Source organism: Sus scrofa, chromosome 18 (assembly GCF_054392235.1).
Source record: "Sus scrofa isolate SSC_HxYL_T2T_F1_AM1 chromosome 18, Sscrofa_HxYL_maternal_Yorkshire_Landrace_v2.0, whole genome shotgun sequence".
Taxonomy (NCBI): Eukaryota; Metazoa; Chordata; class Mammalia; order Artiodactyla; family Suidae; genus Sus; species Sus scrofa.
In genome coordinates, this window is record NC_139400.1 from 60,458,239 (window position 1) to 60,478,405 (window position 20,167).

General features: G+C 45.0%; 1 protein-coding gene across 14 annotated transcripts in view; it reads right to left on the minus strand.

The window, feature by feature from the left end:
• Positions 1-20,167, minus strand: part of HECW1 (HECT, C2 and WW domain containing E3 ubiquitin protein ligase 1) — a 405,784-nt gene that overhangs the window by 93,034 nt on the left and 292,583 nt on the right. For 8 of the 14 annotated variants that reach the window (XM_021079146.2, XM_021079142.2, XM_085005934.1 and 5 more), the window contains 5 exons: positions 19,896-20,038; positions 16,137-16,237; positions 13,210-14,547; positions 8,417-8,518; positions 2,613-2,763 (listed from right to left, as the gene is read on the minus strand). In XM_021079146.2, coding sequence (XP_020934805.2) covers positions 2,613-2,763; positions 8,417-8,518; positions 13,210-14,547; positions 16,137-16,237; positions 19,896-20,038 — 1,835 coding nt within the window. The remainder of the gene's footprint in view (positions 1-2,612; positions 2,764-8,416; positions 8,519-13,209; positions 14,548-16,136; positions 16,238-19,895; positions 20,039-20,167) is intronic. The other 6 variants (XM_085005939.1, XM_021079149.2, XM_085005935.1 and 3 more) reach the window with 1 other exon arrangement.

Sequence of the window (20,167 nt, forward strand, 5' to 3'; positions counted from 1 at the left end):
GCTATAAAAGGCTGTGTATGGAGCTTGAAGATAGTGACTTTTTTTTATAAATCTAATCCTTGGGGGTCGTAGTGGGATTTTAAGATCTTTTCTTTCCTACTTAAAAGTTGCACTTTTTCATAGTGTAATATTTTTATCCAAATGACTAAAACATGGAACAAGTTGATTATTTAAAATTGGAATATGTATGTACATTTTTGGCTGGTGCAATAAAAATATAAAATTGGCAAAGGTAGAGTTCATTCGTTCAGAATATTCTGAAAGTATAGGAGTATCTTGGGGAATGCTCTTGTGCTGAACTCTGGCCCCTATGGGCACTGGGAGGAGGGACACAGAAGAATGAGGAAAGAGGGTAGGGTGGTACCCATGGCAGACACAACGCCTGAGGTGGTGCTGGAGAGGAGGCGGCCACTGGCTCAGGGTGGGCTTTGGCGACCATGTGACATTTGGGTTGGGCCTTTGCAGGTTGGGAGGCAGGCACTAAGGGACTTCCCTACAGTGGGAACGTTTTGCAAAGCTGCAAAAGCCACTTGGGCAATGAGGTCACCACACCACAGAGCTGCCTGGGGACACTGCATTGTGCAGTGTACGTCTCTTTTCACAATCACCCCATCAGGAGTCAAGGGAAATACATTCTTGCAACACTGAGAAATATTTCCATTTTGCTGTGACATGGTGATGGATATAAATTTCTCCTGATAATTGCGGGTGATAAAAAAAAAAATGACCCTTGTGTGCGATCGCAGCTGTGATGGGTGAAAGACTGACAGTATATGTTCTGTGCCTGCTGTTATCAGGCCACATCACTGAGAAACTGTAAATGCTTGAAGTGATAGGTTTAGTATTGAGGAGCCTGGGTGCTTATCTCAAGGTTATCTGACCTTCCCTCAGTAAGTTTTTTCACAAGAAATAAGCACTTTCTCAAATTGCTAAATTCCTCTTTTTATCTGTCTAGGTGGATGGAGGCAGCAAATACAACGTTCTATTCAGCTAAGCCTGGCCTCCCCCAGCATGCTCAGCTCCACTCGAGGGCACAGGGGTGGACACATCAGAGCCTGCACACTTCTCCAGCGGCCTGGTTCAGGATGGATCTGGCCTCATTTTTGATATTATACAACCTGAGCGCCATGAACCCCCATGGATCTTTATGTCTGCTTCCAGTTTACTGCTCTGTTTTAGTGTACAAGGCACACCTCTCATAGATAGAGCCTGATGATGCTCTCTCCCTGTTACTTAGCCTGTTAAGCAATTTCAGCTTATCTGTCTGGCAAGACAGACCTTGAAGCTCTTTCTGCCTATAGTATCTGAACGAGGTCTCTATGTGAAATGAGCGTGCTGTGTCCTCCACATTTTTAGGTGTAGGAGTTGTGGTGCAATCACCATGAAAGGACCCTCCCATGGATTCTGGTGCATTTACCTCTTATGTGTTCTTCCTAGTGATGTGCTTTTGTTCTGTGGAAATGACCGTGAAAACCATGCTGCCAGTGAAAATCCTTTATGGTTCTCATCAATGACTCAAGCATTTGGCTACTGATGGGGAAAAATGGAAAAGCAAGTGTCTTCCAAACGCTCAAGTGATGAAAGAATTCTGATGACTTTCACCTAAAACATGCTCCTCTGTGTTCAACAGGAACCAGAAGTTTAATTTTTTGTTTCTGTATATTTTTAATAGTACTAAGTTGTCTACTTTCTTCCCCAAGGATAGAGTTAATGCTCAAAAAAACAATTTGTCATCAATAGCTGTGTCCCCTAAACCACATTTATTTTTTTTTTCAGTCCCTCTCTATCTTTCTCCATTATTTCACACTCATAAGACATTATGTGGATACAGTTGAAGTTGAGCCTGCAGTCTGCATTCCTAGCTACTGATGTATCCAAAAGCTACTAATCTGGCCTTAAAGAAGCAAGATATCAGGTGTTAGCTCACAGCAAGGGAGAGATACTATTTAGGGTTTTGTTTGCAGGTTGAAAACAAAATGACATCTTTACATACATACTAAAAGCTAATAAGGGGTCTAGTTTTTAGACAAAACAATTCTCAAAGAATGTTTAAAACATTTCTTTTTTTAAGAACTCACGTTTCCGAGTATACAGTGATAATAGACCAGGGTAGGCACGACTACCATGATTTATGAGATAGCTTTTTCTCCGGGCAGCTTTTAGCATTCACATATGACCTATCCTTGGGATGTTTTCAACTGTTTGGGTTCCAGGCTGGTTTGGGAATCTTATGACAGATATGGACAAGTCTGGCAGAAAAATGTGTACCCGTGTAGTTTTGCATACAGTTTCTGGAGGGTCCATGAACCCTGGCACCCTCGGTGAATACCTGAGTTGGGAGGGGTGGCCCATGGGCCCTTGGCTAAGAACACCTGTGTTGGATCATCAAGATGTACAGAGGATGCTCCACCTTTAAATAACACTCAGGCTTAGCTTGTCTTTGCCACCAAACTCTAAGTCTAGCTTTCCAAGTACTAACTATGAATGGATTAATTACTTGGCAGTTCCCTCATACAATGTGAAAAAAAGGTGTAAGGTCAGGGGCGGGAGGGTTGCTTTGGCTGCAATTCTTTCACGGGTTTAGAGGGGCGCACTGCATGCCGGTCACCAACCGCCTGTTGAGTTGCTCCATCTGCTGGATGGATCCAGATCTCCGCATGCCGTCCGGGGTGGCTGCCGCTGTGGGGCGCTGCCAGGTGGTTGTGCGGTTCACGTGGTCCACATAAAAGACCCGCCCGTGACTGTCAATGCGAGCTTCCCAGTCTAGTACGTAATAAAAAGGCAAAAAGAAAAATCAAAGACAACCTATGGATCCGTGTACAACAGATACCACTTCCAGGCCTTGGCAGGTACAACTCACCGCTGGTTCCTTGCTGAAGACCAAACACTGCCCAGAGCACCTGTATGGCCTCTGAGGCACTGGTGTGGAATTGGAATTCCAGAAAAGAGCCCAAAGGACTCAGATTCTCTGCTCGGCCATTTTATATATATGTATATTTTTTGGCTGTGCCTACAGCACATACAAGTTCCCAAACCATGGATCGAACCTGCACCACAGCAGTGACCCAAGCTACAGCAGTGGCAATGCTGGATTCTTACCCCACTGAGCCACCAGGGAACTCCTCTGCTGAGCCATTTTAAATGGAAACGGTGGTTCCTCACATATGACCTATGTTAAAATTCTAAATAATAATTTCTAAAGAGAAAGTCTAATGTTTAGTTTATTTCCTTCTTTAAGACAATTCCGCCCTGTTAATTTTCTTGGCCCCTCAAACGACAGCTGTAAGGTTGGAAACGTCCTCCAGTGAAAGCTGACACCCTGATGCTGGAAATTCTGTTCTTTGCTAAATCTGATGGGGGTGATGGATCCGGAGGGAACAACCGCCCTCACCTTAAAACCAGTTCTAAATACTGTGTATACCTGCAGTTTCACATAACCTCCATCTAAGACTTCGCAACCTTAATTGCCATTCCTTTTGAGAGAAAGAATGCAAAGATTTATCCTTAGGGTTTTCAACCATCTTTTGAATTCACACTGTATGTTCCACCCACCTGTAGCTGCCACATACCTCTTGGCCAAAACACTTCCCCAAATACCAACCCCCCAAAAAAACCCCAAACCAACACAAAGCCCCCAAACCAATCACACCCATTAGCTAGAATCAAGCGTTCAAATCTCTCTTTGTCGGTAAGTACCATCCCAAACAGTAGAGGGAGCCCAAGGTAAAGATAAATCCTTTGATTTCTCCAATTTAAACAGCAGCAACAAACTGAAAGGTGGAAGCATAGATGATACGGTACAAGATACATGTAGGTGGCTGGGCTGGGGTGATACGATGAAAAAGTCCTCAAAATGGAGAGAGCTGGAAGTTATATGTATACACCTGAGCTTCACATAGATGAACAATGTTTGCTGTACAGAGATGGGCAAAGCTTCCAGAGTCCATGTGTAAAAATATGGTGGAAATAACAGCTTCATGATAAAGTTCGGCTGAAAAATGCATTAGACTAAGGAAGGAAAAGCAAAAATGACAGCAAACGAGGAAAATCATTCAGCCTTTTAAGTGAGAAAAGCCATAGCTTTCGGGAGTAGGTCCGATATTTAACAATTCTATTGAAAAAGTATCATTCAGGCAATGACATAGCAACTTTCAATTGTTTTTAAAATGAAAAACTAATATATTTGGTATATTTATGGTGTGACAGTGCATGGTTTATCTGTGTGTGGACACCATGGCTTCTGACTATTTATCTGAGGGATTGCCAAGCAACGCCCGAAGGAAACTCAAATACCAGAAAACACCAAATTCAACTTCTAAGACAAATTAAAAAACATAGTCTGGTTGTATAAATATATTCTGGGAGGTTTTGATAAAAATTGACTACGCGATAATCCAGTTATCAGCTGTTAGTTGTAAATGTCGATTAGCTCACTGATGAAATTGGATAGATGTGTAACTACTAAGTAATTAGTCTTGATCCAAAAATTTTTAAATTTCAATGGTCCTCAAACTAGTAGAAATTGGGAATTTCTTTTCTTAAACCCAACAAGGCTCATCCCACACAGTATACGCATTACTCTTTGGAGAATATTGTGCTGCTCCATTCAATTGAACGAACTTCTCTTTGCACTCACTGTGGACTAGATGCTGTGGCAGGTCTTGAGGACACACCATTGTGTAAAGGGGTCGCTACCGTCCAGGTGCCAACAGCAAAGGAAGGATTCCTTCAGTGACAACGCTCTAGTCCAACAGATTCTCCAAGTGGCGGGGAAAAACCCTCAAGTATGATGCAGCAATAACAATAATTTCTTGTTCTGGTTTCCGTATTTCTAAATTCTTCTTGGAAAAGGATGGCAAACCAGACAGGCCCTTTTGTCAATATATTAAATATTTGAAATGCAGAGTGCTAATTAAAACTCATTAAATAATAAGAAAATAATAGCTAAGCATAATTAGAAATTATTATTATTACGTGTTGCAGATTACTTTGTAAAGAATTTATTTTCATGTACTGTGTAAACTATACTGCGTAAAGAAAAAAATTGACAAATGGAACTTTGGACCTCAGCATGTCCGATGGATGTTGCCCTGTGATGTCAAAACAGACTCCTGAAAATTATAACTTTATGGATGACGTTGGAGCAAGTTAGAATCATTCATTTATTTGTGACAGAGGGACGTATTAAGCAGTAAATTATTTCCCATGAAGTCTAAGAACAACGTAGAGCTTGATAGTGTATCTGTGTCATTTGTTTGTGACAGAGGGACGTCTCAAGCAGTAAATTATCTATTTTCCATGAAGTCTAAGCACAGTGTAGAGCCTGATGGTGTATCCTATTTTGATTATTATACTAACGAAAGTCCGTATAGCTGCACTTTTTAAAAAACATTAACAAACGTAATACCATGTTTGTAGTCTAGACCTTTCTCTTGACCTTCAGTCATGTCTTCTTGACACAGACACCTGAGTGGCATCTCCAATATCGATCAAAACCAAGCTTCAGATATTTTCCACCTAAACCTTTTCCACCTGCAGCCTTCCCTTCCTGTGTCGGTTAAAGGCAGCTCTGTCCTTCTAGGTTAAAACTTCTGAGGCCATCCTTAACCGCTGTCTTTATCTCACACATCCCATCCCGTCTGTCAGCAAACGTATTTCCAAAATATCTGTCTAGAATCTGACCCCTTCTCACCACCACCTGCTGGGCTCCCACCTGGTCCAAGCCCCCACTCTTTCTCATCTGGGTCGCTGCCATAACCTTAGGTTGGTCTCGTGATACCATTTTCTCTCCTCGGAATGTGATGCCAGTACAGCAGCCACAGACAATCTCTGCAGTCCTAGGTCAGACAACGTCACTTCTCTGCTCAAAGCCCGACAACGTCCCCCTTTCCTCCACAGTGTAAAAGCCAAACCCGTCAGGGGTCCAGGAGGCCCCGTGTGATCCGGACACTGGAGACACTGACCTCTTGGCGTTGTTGTCTTCTCCCCTCCTGAATCTGCTCTAGACACGCCGATCTTATTACCGTTCCTTCTAACCCCCAGGCAGGCTGTTCTCTTTCCTTAGAAAGCTCTTCCCCTCCAATACTTCTTACCCTGGAAGTCTAGCTTCAGAAGCTGCCTTCTCAATGAAGCATCCACACCATTTAACATGGCAAACCAGCCAGCACCAAACACTCCTTATCCCACTAACTCAGGGATCCCGCTTTCATTTTTCCATTGCACTTAACACCATCCAACACGCTGCACTGTCTCATTTATTCTTTTTATTGTTTATTATCTGTCTCTGCTAGTCTCGATCATAAGCTCCTTGAGGGCAGGGCCTTTGCCTATTCTGCTTACCTAGACCAGCACCTTGCCAGAGCAAGCGTTCACTAAATATTTGTTCAATGACTATCAGGGATGACGTCATCCATGTACTATTGGAGATTATCTAAGAAAATTCAGTTGTTAGTTTCACGACCAAATTTTCTAATATTTTTCAATGTTGCTTGGATAGAAAATTGAAAGCTATCTAGAAAATTTTGTTTTAATGATCAAAAGCAGCTTATATAAAACCTTTTTTTTTTTTGTGCCTTTTAGGGCTGCCCCTGCGGCATATGGAGGTTCCCAGGCTAGGGGTCTAATTTGAGCCCAGCCTATGCCACAGCCACAGCACAGCCAGATCCAAGCCACTGTGGCCTACATCACAGCTCACGGCAACGCCAGATCCTTAACCCACTGCGTGAGGCCAGGGATTGAACCCACAACCTCATGGTTCCTAGCTGGATTTGCTTCCACTGCACCACCACGGAACTCCTAAAATAATTCTTTAAAATAGACTTATGCTCAATTACTTACAATATCTGTATGTATAACTGGTTATTATTCCTGCATGTACAGTGGGTGTGAACATGAACTGATCCTGAGGGGTCACTTCATCTATACACCCATTGACAGGTGTTTTTGGTTATGGGGAAAATGTCCCTTTCTTGGAGTGAACATATAGATATTTTTCTAAGTAGGAAGTATCTATAGTGACACTGAAATTTTCTATTTTCCAAATACCCAAAAATCAGTGTATAAAGGAATAAATCAGGTATCAAAAATTAAAGGACATAATGTTTGGCTTGGCTTCTCAAAACAAATACGGTCTGCCTTTAAATTAGTCTACGTGTTAATGACACCATTTGGTTTTTTTTGTTTGTTTTTTTTCTTTTTACAGTCACACCTCATCTGAGCCTGCATCTGCGACCTATACTTTGGCTTGGAGCAATGTCAGATCCTTAACCCACTGAGTGAGGGCAGGGATCAAACCCTTATCCTCACGGACACTACATCAGGTTCTTAACCCCCTGAGCCACAGGGGGGACACTGACACTGCTTTATGACTGATAAAGCACAACTGAATAGGAGAAGAATGTTGTAAATACAAAATATATCACATTGCCAAGAACAGATGTATTAAGGAATAAGCATTTCTTCTTCTGAAAACTGTAATGGCTTAATGTAAGCACGGGCAAAAGAATGTAAAGAAACATTGATTCCTTGCATCCTGGAATGTTCTTGCAGTTGTAAAATTTATCAGACTTTAAAGGTTATCTTTGCTTGAGAAGTGAGCCTAAACCAAAACAGAGATGTTCTAGAATTCACGACTATATGTGATGCAAAGTGAGTGAATAACATCCGGGGTGTCAGTTCCTTCTTACGAATGTAACATAATGGAATATTATAAGGCTAAAGCTGGAATGCTACCTAGAGACGGCCTAGTCCAAATCTAGCATTTGGCAGATAAGGAAATTAAAACTTTACTTTACAAATAAGAAACTGGGTCTCTGAGAGATTAAGTGGTTTTTCCCAAGTTCAAGTGACTAGTTAATTATCAACTATGTATTACAGTTACCAGGAGAATGTGATATTGAATTCTATTCTTAAAGATGATATTTTGCCTGAAATCCTCTAAGAACTGTCACCTACTGATGTAAGTTAGTCAGGAAAATGTAAGTTCATGGGTACGGATGGGTTGACGTGTTTTATTATGTGGAGATGCTAGAGCCATAAAAGGTCCCATGGAGAACAATAGGATTATTCCACCAGGTACTACAAACTTTTAAAATCAAAATAGTAAAATTTGAGAATTAAGTGTCATGGGTAGTTTGCAAGGACTCATCAAGTCTTGTAAAGAAATGCTCTCCATTTCAGCAGTTGCGGGGGTGGTGCTGCAAATAGCGGGTTGTCTCTTTAAGATCATATCCTGAAACCACTTGACAAAAACCCACCCAACCAAACAAGTTTTATGGGAGGTGCCATACTGGTTTTTGATAACAGTGTAAGGTGTGGCGTGGGGGAAGAGTTGGGATGTTCATATACCAAGGTCATACTGACCTGCTTAGACTGGATAGGAAGAGTTAAGACAGAGATTTTCCAAACTAAAGCTTACTTGGAGGAAGAGGCTCATCGATTGTTGGGTAGTGATGGTGTTCAGGCCTCAAGGAAGGAAGCTGGCTTACTGGCTGGGGATTATGGAGTCTAGGACTTTCACCTACGGACAAGACAGTCGAGACATTCAGGTTCATTCATTGCTGTGGCCACGTCGTCTAAAAAGCATGACTGTAAAACAAACTACTACAAGGAAAAAAAAAAAAAACAAACCCAAAGAGCAGGCAAATGACGTTTTGTGTCAGTCTGCTACATTCAGAGTCATTCACAAGCAAAGGAATAGAGGGCACTGTTTTTTTTGTTTGTTTGTTTTTTCAAACTCGAAGAAAATAGTCAAACACGTCGTGGCTGTGATCTGTACCGCAACAGACCAATTGGTAGGACCAGGGTCTGATTCTGGAACCACTGAATTTTCTGGATGGGAAAGGGACCCAAAAGAAAATTAGCAGAGCCTGAGTTTAGCCCGGGAAAAGAAACAAGCCTGTTTGAGGGAAGTGCAGGATTTATAAGGCCCCGTAAAATCCCAGTGTGCCTGTGCAAAATTATAGCTCCTTGTGTGGACAGGTTTCATCAGAAAGCTACCAAGAGGCTGGTTTCAGATTTTATGTTTGGAATGAGACCCTCAGATGGTACCTTTATGGATGGGTTAAGGAACTGGTGGGCCAAGAAAGCAAATTCTCATAGTATGGAAGCGAGGGGCTGGGGTCAGGAGCCAAGGAGCTCTGGGATCTCACGATGGCTCTAGATTATTCTGAGGAAGAACCAGACAAGCCAGGGTGTTCTGGAAAGAGAAGAGACTAGAGACAAGGAAGTAGATCAGGGGCAGAAAGACTGAGACAGGGAAACTGGAAACACAGAAGTGGGATAGAAGAAGACAGACAGGGGGAGCTTTCAGAAATAAACATATCCACAGAATGCATGTCCCACTTCTTATAGACATAGCTGATATTATTATTGTCAGACTCACGATGAACTACACAATGTTCTAAAATAGAGTTCCTATTTCATGATGTCCTCAGGTCTGGGGACACTCTGGGTAGAGTGGCCACGTGGCTGGAAGCCGTTTGGGTCACAGCATCAGAGACAATTGCCTTTGGGGATCTAGAAGGGCCCTGGCCATGGGACAGCCCTCAGACTGGTGTCACCCTGATTCGCACAACCCTGGATTTCTTGCAAGAGCCCCTATTGGCCAGAGGTCAAAGGTCAGGTCTTCTCCTTCCTTTGTCCAACATGCCTGATGCAAATAACAAGTACTCCACTATCCCTTGGGCCAGAAAGAGAGAAAATGTGAAAAATAGTGGTTAAGATCTTCGTGGGATCTCATATTTCAAATACATCCCAGAAGGTCCATACCTAGAAAGGGTGAATGTTGCTTCTCATTCTAGATCCACAGAACTGATTTAAAGACATAAAACAGAAATTAATTAGGAAGGAAGTTAGGTGGATTTAATTTGGCCATTTAATTCCTAGAGCTACCTAGAGAACAAAACCAGGGATGTATTCAGGAACAAAAGGTCCTTTTCAATGTTAAATACATAATATTATTTCTTGTGCAAACTCTGGTACATGGGACTCAACTCCCTGGGGTCCTTGGAGACTGAGGAAAGTCAAGGAAAGCACCCCTTATGCCAACACATAGCTCCTTGCACACTGACTCCTGTTTCAAAGCTGGGCTCTGTGTTTAGTGGATACCCCACTCCTGTTTGTCTTTATTATGTGCTTAGTGTCAGAAACTATAAAAAAGAAAAAACAATGGTACAGTTGTTATGTCACCAGCTGCTATGTTTTTAATTTAGTTCCTTTAAAAAAAAAACCAGACTTACCTCATCATCATTCATTCAACCAATCAGGTTAATTACTCCTCCAAGCTAGTGGAAACATAATAGTGTTGCTTGCCAGGGTTAATGGAGCGGACCCCACCTGCCCGTGACCCCAAGCAAAGGCAATGACGTGACTGATGCATCTTAGCCAACTGAATGGATGGAGCGCGCAGAAGAAGCAAGCCATTCTGTTCAGCATGAGGCCGCGGCTCCGTACATCCCCCTTGCCTCAAACACAAAGCAAACATCAGACCTGCTTGAGCTTTGGAGAAGGAAACATATTCCACTTTAAAGGGGAGCCTCATTGCTCATCTACCTGGAAGAACCCGTACTCGGTGAGAAGCTGGGCGTTTCATACAAATCATCTCATTTAATCCTTCCAATAAGGGTCCATTCTACACTGGCACCCACTGTATACCTGAGGCTTGGAGCAGGTAGATAACTGGCTTAGGTGTCACGGCTGGGAAGTGGGGGGACTGAATATACACCCAGAGAGCCTGATGTCAGGGCTGAGCTCGAAATCACATTCGATTGTTCTTTCCATTCCATACACAGATTTTAAAAAACCATTTTACGTTGAGGTTATAAAAAGATGTTTGAATGGAGGGAAACACAGAGGAAAGTCGATAAAGAAGACATCCTCCACAAACTGCTGCAGCTCAGCTGCATGGACAGGTGTATCCCTCTACCTTGGGCAACTTTGGAAGGAATTTGCCATCTTCAAAGTCACCTTGAGGGGGCAGCAGTGATTCTCATGGGAGAAGAGGGAACCCTGGCATGCTTCTGGCCCTTGGGCTTTCTTTGAGCAGGTGTTCTCAGCAGCCTGGTGGCGAGCTGAGGTGTGGGTGAGATGGGGGGACAGATCCACTGCAGGGACACCATTGGCCCCGGGAGTCCCTACCAAGGGAGAGATGATTGGCTGGAGGAAGTCACATGCCAGCACAGGCACAGCCTTCACGAGATTAGCAGTCCCTTCTGGGAATCCTTGTGCTGCTCCTGGTTAACTAACACAGTGACCTTTTCTGAGCTTACAATCTGCAGAAAGTTCAGGAATCTAGAAATTTCTTTGGAAACACTGTGGCCCTGAAACACTCTCCTGTCCTTTCGGTTAAGGGATGGTCTCCTCGCTGGGACTGTAGGCCCTCAAAGGCGTTGGCAGTGTCTTTTTTTTTCATAAAACATTCTTTTTTTATCAATGTACACTGAGTCAATTTTCAATTACCCACGTGTGGATCGTCTCCCACATGCGGTCAAAATACACCCACTGGCGACAACGGGTTACGAATTCAGCCTTGTTTTTGTATGGCTCTGGGCTAAGAATGGCTATTACACTTGTAAAGCTCAAACTGCTAAAAAAAAAAAAAAAAAAAAAAAAAAATAGCCCTTTGGTGAGAACAGATACTTGATTTGCCTCTACAAAGCCTTTTTTTTTTTTTTTCTGCTGACCTTTTTTTCTGAGACATGCCTGGCAGCTCTTATGTGGGTGTATCCACAAATCTGATCATCTACTTATTTTTAACTCTATTGTCATTATTGAGTACCTTTCACTCATTCTCTAAGGCTACCGCATCTTCCTGTGCCCAGCACACAGCAACTGGCCCAGAACAAAGAGGGAACTCCAAACACCCTTGTTAAAGAAAGGTCCTGTCTGCCTCATTCTCACACTCATGGGTGCCTTTCCATAATGTTTTTCACTCTGGTTTCCTGTATGTCACTACAGTTTACTGTATGCCGCTATGCTCTAGCATATATCACTATGGCTTATGGTATATCACTAGGGTTTTCCTCTTTTTTTTTTTTTTAAACCAATGTTATTGGGTTTCTCCTTATCCTATATGCCACTTTCCCTTGCTCCTTCTTTCTCTAAAATGTAGAACTGGGGATTATTAAATACCTAAAATTAATTCTTTTATGTTCACGTTAGTTCCTGTAAAAATTTGTTACCAGGCATTTGTTTAGGTGCTGAGGACTCAAACATAAAGAAGATATAGTTCTAGCCCTTGATGAGCTTACAATCTAGAGGCAATACCATCACATTTTGTTTGGAGGCTAATTTAAACAGATTAGAACAGCAAAATGGCAGAATCTATATTTTTCTCTTTAAAACCACTGAATTATTTCATATTACTATGTGACTTAAATTATTCCCCTTGATGTCACTGCCACTTGACTGGAAGGTGATTCCCAATGCTGGACAAGGAAATGCAAATTAATTTTAGATATGTTTCCACAGGCATCACTGAGAAGGAAGGTCTTTGGTTAAAACACAGAATACATTTTGAAACTAAAGGGGGCACCTTACTTGAGACAAAGCGATTTATACATTCATGTCACCCTTCCCTTCCATGAGCCAAAATAGCCCCCACCCCCTCAAAACAACACAAAACAACCCCACCAACAATAACAGAGTTGAGTAGACAGAAATCACAACACACGTATGCAGGCTATACATATCCATATGTACAAGGTTAGTGAAACTCTGAAACAGGCAATAGCAATGATCTTGCACTGCTGTGCACACTTATGGCTAATCTTCAGTAAGATGTGGGGAGTCAGCAGATATTTGCACATTATCCACCTAATGCTGATGAGCATTTCCTGCTTAGATCACTTGCTACTAGCCTTGATGCTCTAGCTGCTGCCCAGCTAGAGTGTAACATGTACCCTATAACCAGTTCGGGTGATGAGTTAAAGCAGAGAAGCACACATACGCGTACACGCTCACATCCAACGAGTTGTCATTCTCAGTGTGTGTCTGAGCCGCAGTGGGGTGTCAGCTCTCCACAGTCTGGAATACTGACAGACACAAAGACACATAGACACATGCACACATATAGGTACAGGACAGGCATACGTGGACGCGCAGCAACCTCATTTGGGACTGATCCTCTCGCTCCTGTTTTTAAACCGTGTTGGTGAGACCTGCGTCCCCCTGGAAGTCCTATTCTCACTCTGATCGGGTGGGAGGTCTAACCTTCTCTCCGATGGCTCGGCCCTGCCACAGGGGACTCCAGACCTTCCACCGTTCTGGCTACGCTCCCAGTGGGGGCGGCCAGCTCCTCTTGCCACGGCCCCGCGCCGTTCGCCGACTCCGGGTCCAGCTCCGGGCTCTGCACCGAGTCGGGCACCGACTCGAAGGCGCTGTTCTCCTCCTCCTCGTCATCCTGCGAGGAGAAGACCGTGCTCTCGGAGATCTTGGCGCTGTCCACGGAGGAGAAGCGGGTGTGGCTGGCGAACCTGCTGCCGTTGTAGCAGGAGGGGCTGTAGCAGGAGGCGCTGTAGCAGGAGCTGCTGTAGCAGGATGTGCTGTAGCACGAGGAGCTGTAGCAGGATGGGCTGCAGCAGGACCCGTCGCAGCCCTCGCAGCTGTGGTCCCCGCCCTGCCGCGGGCTGGAGTCGCTCTCACTCCCGGTGCTGGGGAGCGTGTCGCCATCTGGGACCGAGCCGTTGGCCAAGCCCGTGTGGCCGGGGGGCCCCGTACCTGGAGTGGCCCCCTCGGGTTCCTCGCCATCCTCTTCCAGGGGAGGAGGCTCGGCGGCGATCGTGTCCACTTCGCTGAGCGCATCCTTCTCCGAGGCGTCCTTGAGGGTAGCCTCCTCCTCCGCGCCCTCGTCGTCCGCGCTGCCGCCCTGGGCCGAGGGCAGGCTGTGCAGGAGCGTGTGGATGCGGATGTAGTGGGTCCGCGGCGTCTCCGGTTCCCCGCAGGTGGATGCGATCACTGTCTCCAGCTCGGACACGGGCAGAGAGCACGGCCTGCTTTTCCTCTTCACCGAGGCCCGCAGCTGCAGCCTGTTCTCCCCCTGCCCCAAGGCGGGCACGTCCCCCTCCTCCTCCTGCGCCTGCTCCTTCTCCTCCTCCTGCCCCCCGAACCGGCTCTCTGGGGCCGATTCCTCGGCCACTGGCTCCCCGGGGCTGTCTGGGGCTTGGCCGTCCTCCAGCAGCCCAGGTAGGGCCGCCTCCCCTCCCAGGTCCAGCCGCTCGGCCAGTTCTTCCGCACTCAAGGCGGGCTCTGCGTCCTCTGGCCCAGGGGCCAGAAGTTCCCCAGCCCCCTCAGGCCCTACAGAGCCCGTGCCATCATCTCCAGCCTCGGTGGTACCTTCAGCTGCCTCAACCGGATTGGCAAGCTCCAGGTTCTCGTTCTCTGCAGTGCCCGCGGTGCTGCCCTGGCTCAGCTGCTCTGGCTTTGGGGTCCCGGAGGGCTCTGGTGCATGGTGAGGCTCCGCAGGGCCGCTGCTGGCCACCAGGCTGTTCATGGGGCTGTCCTGAATTTCTGCGGACTCAGGTTCTGTGCTTACGGAAATCTCCTCATCATCTGCGGACAAGAAAATAATGTCACTCTAGTGTTAGTCGACTTTGCCAGGACATGGGAGCCTCAGGGATTTCTGCACTAGGATACTGGATGCAGGGGTTGATGAGGGTTTCCACTGGCCAAAGCTCTGCTAAAAATTCTGCAAGAATGAGCTCTCCTTATGTTAAGGACAGTTTGCTGTCCTGATGTATTTGAGAATGCTGTTTCAAGGGGCTTCACGTTTTGGTTAAAATGCCCAAAGCCTAGTGCTCCCCCCGTTGTGGACACACAGTAGGTGCTCAACAATGTTTGCTACATAGAAGACCTCAATGATGGAGACAGGGTTTATAGTTCCTTGATGACCCCAGGCAGGGCTAATTATACTTGTTCAGAGTGCTTCCTACGGCTGGGTCCCCCAGGGTGGCACAATGGGGTTCTTGGGTGACCAAAGAGAAGAAAAGGCGAATGGTGGCTGGCTCAGACTGCAAATCTTCCAACATCTGCAGCTTATTGCAGTGGGAAAATAAACCAGGTCTCCACACCAAGCACCCACCCAAGGAGTAGCAACCACGGCTGACCTCTACCTTCCCCCAGGTGCTCTACTGGATACCTGCCAGATGTGAATCCCCCTTCCAAGCCCTAGAGCTATTCATTCCTTGAAGAAAAAAATCTCCCTGGTGTGCTGAAAGCTGTCCTGACTGCTACACTGAAGGAAGAGTCGGTTCTATTCTCAGAAGGTAGAAAAGGCTGGGTTTGAAAGGGTGACACAGTCAAGTGTGTTCTTACCATCTGCTTTATGTGTCGGGCAGCGAAAAGTGCAACTTTTGTCCGATGGGGGGGGCAGTGATAAACTTCAGACCCTGACATCTCAAAAGCTTTATTAGCTGTAATGGCAGCTCCTGAATGTGGCCCAGGAGGACCGAAAAGTTCTCAGTGTGATCTACACTTACGGGGGGTTGTGGGAGAGGCATCTCAGCATTCTTATTTGGAAATAGGTTTTGGCTTGAAAAAACTGAACATGGGATGATTCTGAAGTTTTCTTTTTCCCCTGTGATATTGTAAAAAAAAAAAAATCCATTGTATAGTCATAGTTCTTCAACAATATCACATGTATCACACCATTCATTCATCCACTCGTGTATGTAATGATTCAACATTTTTTTTTTTCTTTTTTGGCCACACCCATAGCGTATGGAAGTTACTGGGCCAGGAATTAAATCTGAGCGGCAGCTGTGACCTAAACCACAGCTGCAGCAATGCTGGATCCTTCACCCACTGTGCGTGCCAGTGGGAACTCTAGAGTCAGGTCTATTGAGCACCTCCTGTGTGGGTGCTGGGAGTAAAACGATAAATTAGACACGGCTCCATACCCACGTTGGTGTCATTGTCAAATCCCAATCCTACTGTCTAACCATCGACCTTCGAGTCACAGAATGAAGAGCAGTCCCTCAGTCAAAGGGACAGCAACTGGCTTCTAGGTCTCAAATGGGGAAGAAGGAGAAGCACAAAACCTATGACATGTCTGGAAGGAACCAGGATGATTGTATTTTAGAGAAAGGAACCATACAATGACACGAGGCCAAGACAACAAATGAAGGTCATGCTGAAAATACCTGGGTGGATGGAGGACGTGATCTCAAATCGGAATTGCAGCTGTCCACTCACGTGATCTGTTGGAAGCCTGCGGCCAAGTGTGTAGCTGACCACCCTATCCCTAGAAAGAAATAAGCACCATCCATCACAGACCTGGTCAATATCTGTCCTCCGAAAGACCATGCAGCGTACTTTCCGTGTGAGTGGGTGAGGCAGACAAGCCCAGGGAGGCCCTGCTATTAGATGGTGATGACCTACTCTGGTACCTATGAGATGGTCCTAAGGAAAAGGTGAGAAAGGAATCTGCTCAGCAGCAATGAAAAACCTCACGAAAGTCCTTATCAGATACTCTAAAGCAGGAGTCAGCAAACTACAGCCCATGGGCCGAATCTGGCCCATCCTCGGTTTCCAAAGGCTGTGAGCTGTTTATACATTTAAATAGCTGGGGAAAAAAAAAAAAAGAGGAGTAGTATTTTGTGATGTGTGAAAATGACATGAAATTCAAACAAAAGTTTTACTGGAATGCAGTCAGGCATATTAGTTTATTTCTTGTCTGGGCTGCTTTCACACTACAGGAGTAGAGCTGAGTAGTTGGGACAGAAACCATATGGCCTATGCAGCTTGAAATAGTTACTATCCGGCCGCTTACAGAAAGTTTGCCAACCAGTGTTCTAAAGAAAAAAATAAAAAAAGAGATGGATAGCCTTTGCTGGCTTTCCCTATGCAAACGGACATTGTCCAAATCTGTCCTAATAATGGACAGTGGAAGCAGAAGATGCTTGTCTTGCGATGTATATAAATATAAACTCGGTGGAAGGATGCTGTCCTGGTTACCAGAGACCCTGTGGAGGCTTCAGAAAGGGACCTGCTGCAGAATGGAGCAAAGCAAAACTTGTGGGGCTGTGGCTTCTAATTATCCAAACTCCTCCCAGAGAGAGTCTGAAATGCCACCCTGGACTCTGGCACTATCCCCTCATCGCCTCTGCCCACTCAAGGCAATTCTTTCTTTCTTTTTGTTTTTTTTTTTTTTTTGGCCACCCTGTGGCATATGGAGTTCCTGGGCCAGGGATCAGATCTGAGCTGCAGTTGTGACCTACGCTGCAGCTGTGGCAACACTAGATCCTTAACCAACTGGGCTGGGATTGAATATGTGTCCCAGTGCTGCAGAGATGCTGCTGATCCCGTTGCGCCACAGTGGGAGCTCCACTCAAGGCAATTCCTTTTTTTTTTTTTTTTTTTTTTTTTTTTTTTTTTTTGTCTTTTTGCCTTTTCTAGGGCCGCTTCCTAAGGCATATCGAGATTCCCAGGCTAGGGGTCTAATCGAAGCTGTAGTGGCTGGCCTACGCCAGCGCCACAGCAACGCAGGATCCGAGCCATGTCTGCAACCTACACCACAGCTCTTGGCAATGCCAGATCCTTAACCTACTGAGCAAGGCCAGGGATCGAACTGGCAACCTCATGGTTCCTAGTCGGATTCGTTAACCACTGCGCCACGACGGGAACTCCAAGGCAATTCTTAATTACTAAGAAGATAATTATCCAGGGAGCAATCAACCTGAGACTTTGCCATTACAGTTTCATCAACAATGCATCTTCAGCAGTGCATCCCCTACCTTGACCTAAACAGGAAGAGTGACTACCTTGGGATATTCAGAAATTAACAAATCCGTCCTACCCAATAATAACAAAGACAAATTCCAAAGTCAGTTGTTACTTAGATTACTCTGCATGCATTCCATTTATTCATTTGTGACATTCAAATAAAATGATAAATCTCTGCCTAGTAGTGTTTTAATGTTTCTTTCTAGAAAGCACAAGCATTATGAAACAACATATATCCCAGTGATCCACTGACTCAGTATTTCTCTTTGGTAAACCTTGGTTTCAGGTTTGAAGTTCCTAGGAAGCCCATTAAATAAAGCATTATATGCAGGGAAAATTTAATGTGCAACAATATTTTGCTTATTTAGAAAGGGTCTTAGTCCATATTACGAGGTGTGTCTACTACGACCAAATGAAAGAGGTCCTGAATCCCAAACCCAGCTGGAATCAGAGGAGCCTAAAGACAATCAGACGGTGAGATGGAAACTAAATTGCTCATGCTTTACATTTGCGTTCCACCATTTTCTTTCGCTTGCTTTTCACCTGCTTTAGCGACAAATATTTTTGGAGCCTGTGCCATGTAAAAAGCAGTGCAGTTAATACAAAGCATGTGATGTGTCTCCCTGCCTTTAAGTGGCTTCCATCCAGCCGTGGGCACAAGGCAGGACCCCTACCTAAGGGAGTCAAGGCAGCGGTGATTGATATTTCCAATGTGAAGCTGAGGCAGGCAGGGCAGGAGGCTCGAGGGGAGGCAGACAGCCAGGCAGATAGCTCAGGGCTGGGATGTCACATACAAAGGAATCGAGAAAGCCTTCCGAGATGCCTTCGTGTTAAAAGGCGTCCAGTCTCTGCTACTTAAAAATGGACACTTTGGAATCATTGAGTCCTTCCGTGCCATGGACTGCTTTCCTCGATGTATGCACATTTTTGTTTGCTTAAGCCCCATGGTCCTGAGTGGAAAATGCAAACACTTTGACACACGGCTGTAGCTTTGTAAACGTCAGCTTCCTGCAGCTTGAGAATTAACGTGTATCTATGGGCACACAGCTGCACACATACTCTAAGGTTCTGCTTACATGTCCTTACGGTAACCATGAGCAATTTCAAATTCTTTCTGAAAATCCAAAGAGCTTTAAATTAAGACCCTTGGAAGTTCTGCACGATTTTTCTCATTCCTTTGACACCATTCTAAGTATTGCACTGAAGCATATCTATGACCAGAGAGCCATCTATACCTAGTGTTTTCACATATAGCCGCTGTTACCTATGGAAATACATATTATGCACAAGGATTTTATCTGGTCAGAACTTACTTTAATGAGAACTCTGAACAGACATGAATGTAGAAGACACAAAACTCAGAAATATATTCTCATATGTAACTGAAATATGTGAGCAGCATAATTGTGGCTGTTCCATAATTTCATACATATTATCTGGCATTTTCTAGAAATACTAGCATTTTCTAAGGCACCAGCATTTCAGAGTAACCCCGTAATGCATAGTGAGCCAGCGTTTCATCTTGTTATGAACATGTCACAAATGATTAAATCCAGCACGCAAGACAGTATGTGAGTGGAATGACATGACTCACAGTGAAATAGAATTGAACTTCCACCTGCGCAGAGAAAAAAATGCTGCATTCAGGGCTCCTCTCATATTGTGTCTTGAGAATTTTACTCTCTTGTAAAAGTAGCCAGTGGTACACAAACAAGGGGAAAGGGAAGGGTCTGTTTAATTAAACGTTGTAGTTCGTGCAACATAATTAATGGGAGAGGCCAAAGAAATACAGCACCACCATTCCAGTTTGAGTCTCTATGAAACTCTTCTTTTTTTTTTTTTTTTTTTTTTTTTTTTTGCCTTTTCTAGGGCCGCCCCTTCGGCATATGGAGGGTCCCAGGCTAGGGGTCTGATCAGAGCTGTAGCCGCTGGCTTGCGCCACAGCCACAGCAACGCGGGATCCGAGCCACGTCTGCAGCCTACATCACAGCTCATGGCAACGCCAGATCCTTAACCCACTGAGCAAGGCCAGGGATCTAACCCACAACCTCATGGTTCCTAGTCGGATTCGTTAACCGCTGCGCCACGATGGGAACTCCTATGAGGCTATTCTTGCCTCCCTTGGGCCTTGCCTGCTGGCTGAAGCCTAGTGACACTGGGCCCTCGTCAAGGTTTACCCTATGGCATGTCTTTCCAGGAGTCTCTGAACGGGCATCGACAGCTTTCCCAAGAAGCGCTTGATGATGGGGCGGCTCTTGGCAAACTTGTCCTTCACCTCAATTTCCAGCACATCAGTGGGCAAGGACACAAAGCTGAATTGCTGCAATGAAAAAACGTCACGTCAGTTAACTGCGAGGTGTAAGGGCCGGCCAGTCCATCTGCTTTGGATGATGTTATTTTCACAAACCCCAGGGGCAACTACCCCTGCCCCCCACTATCTATCTTAACA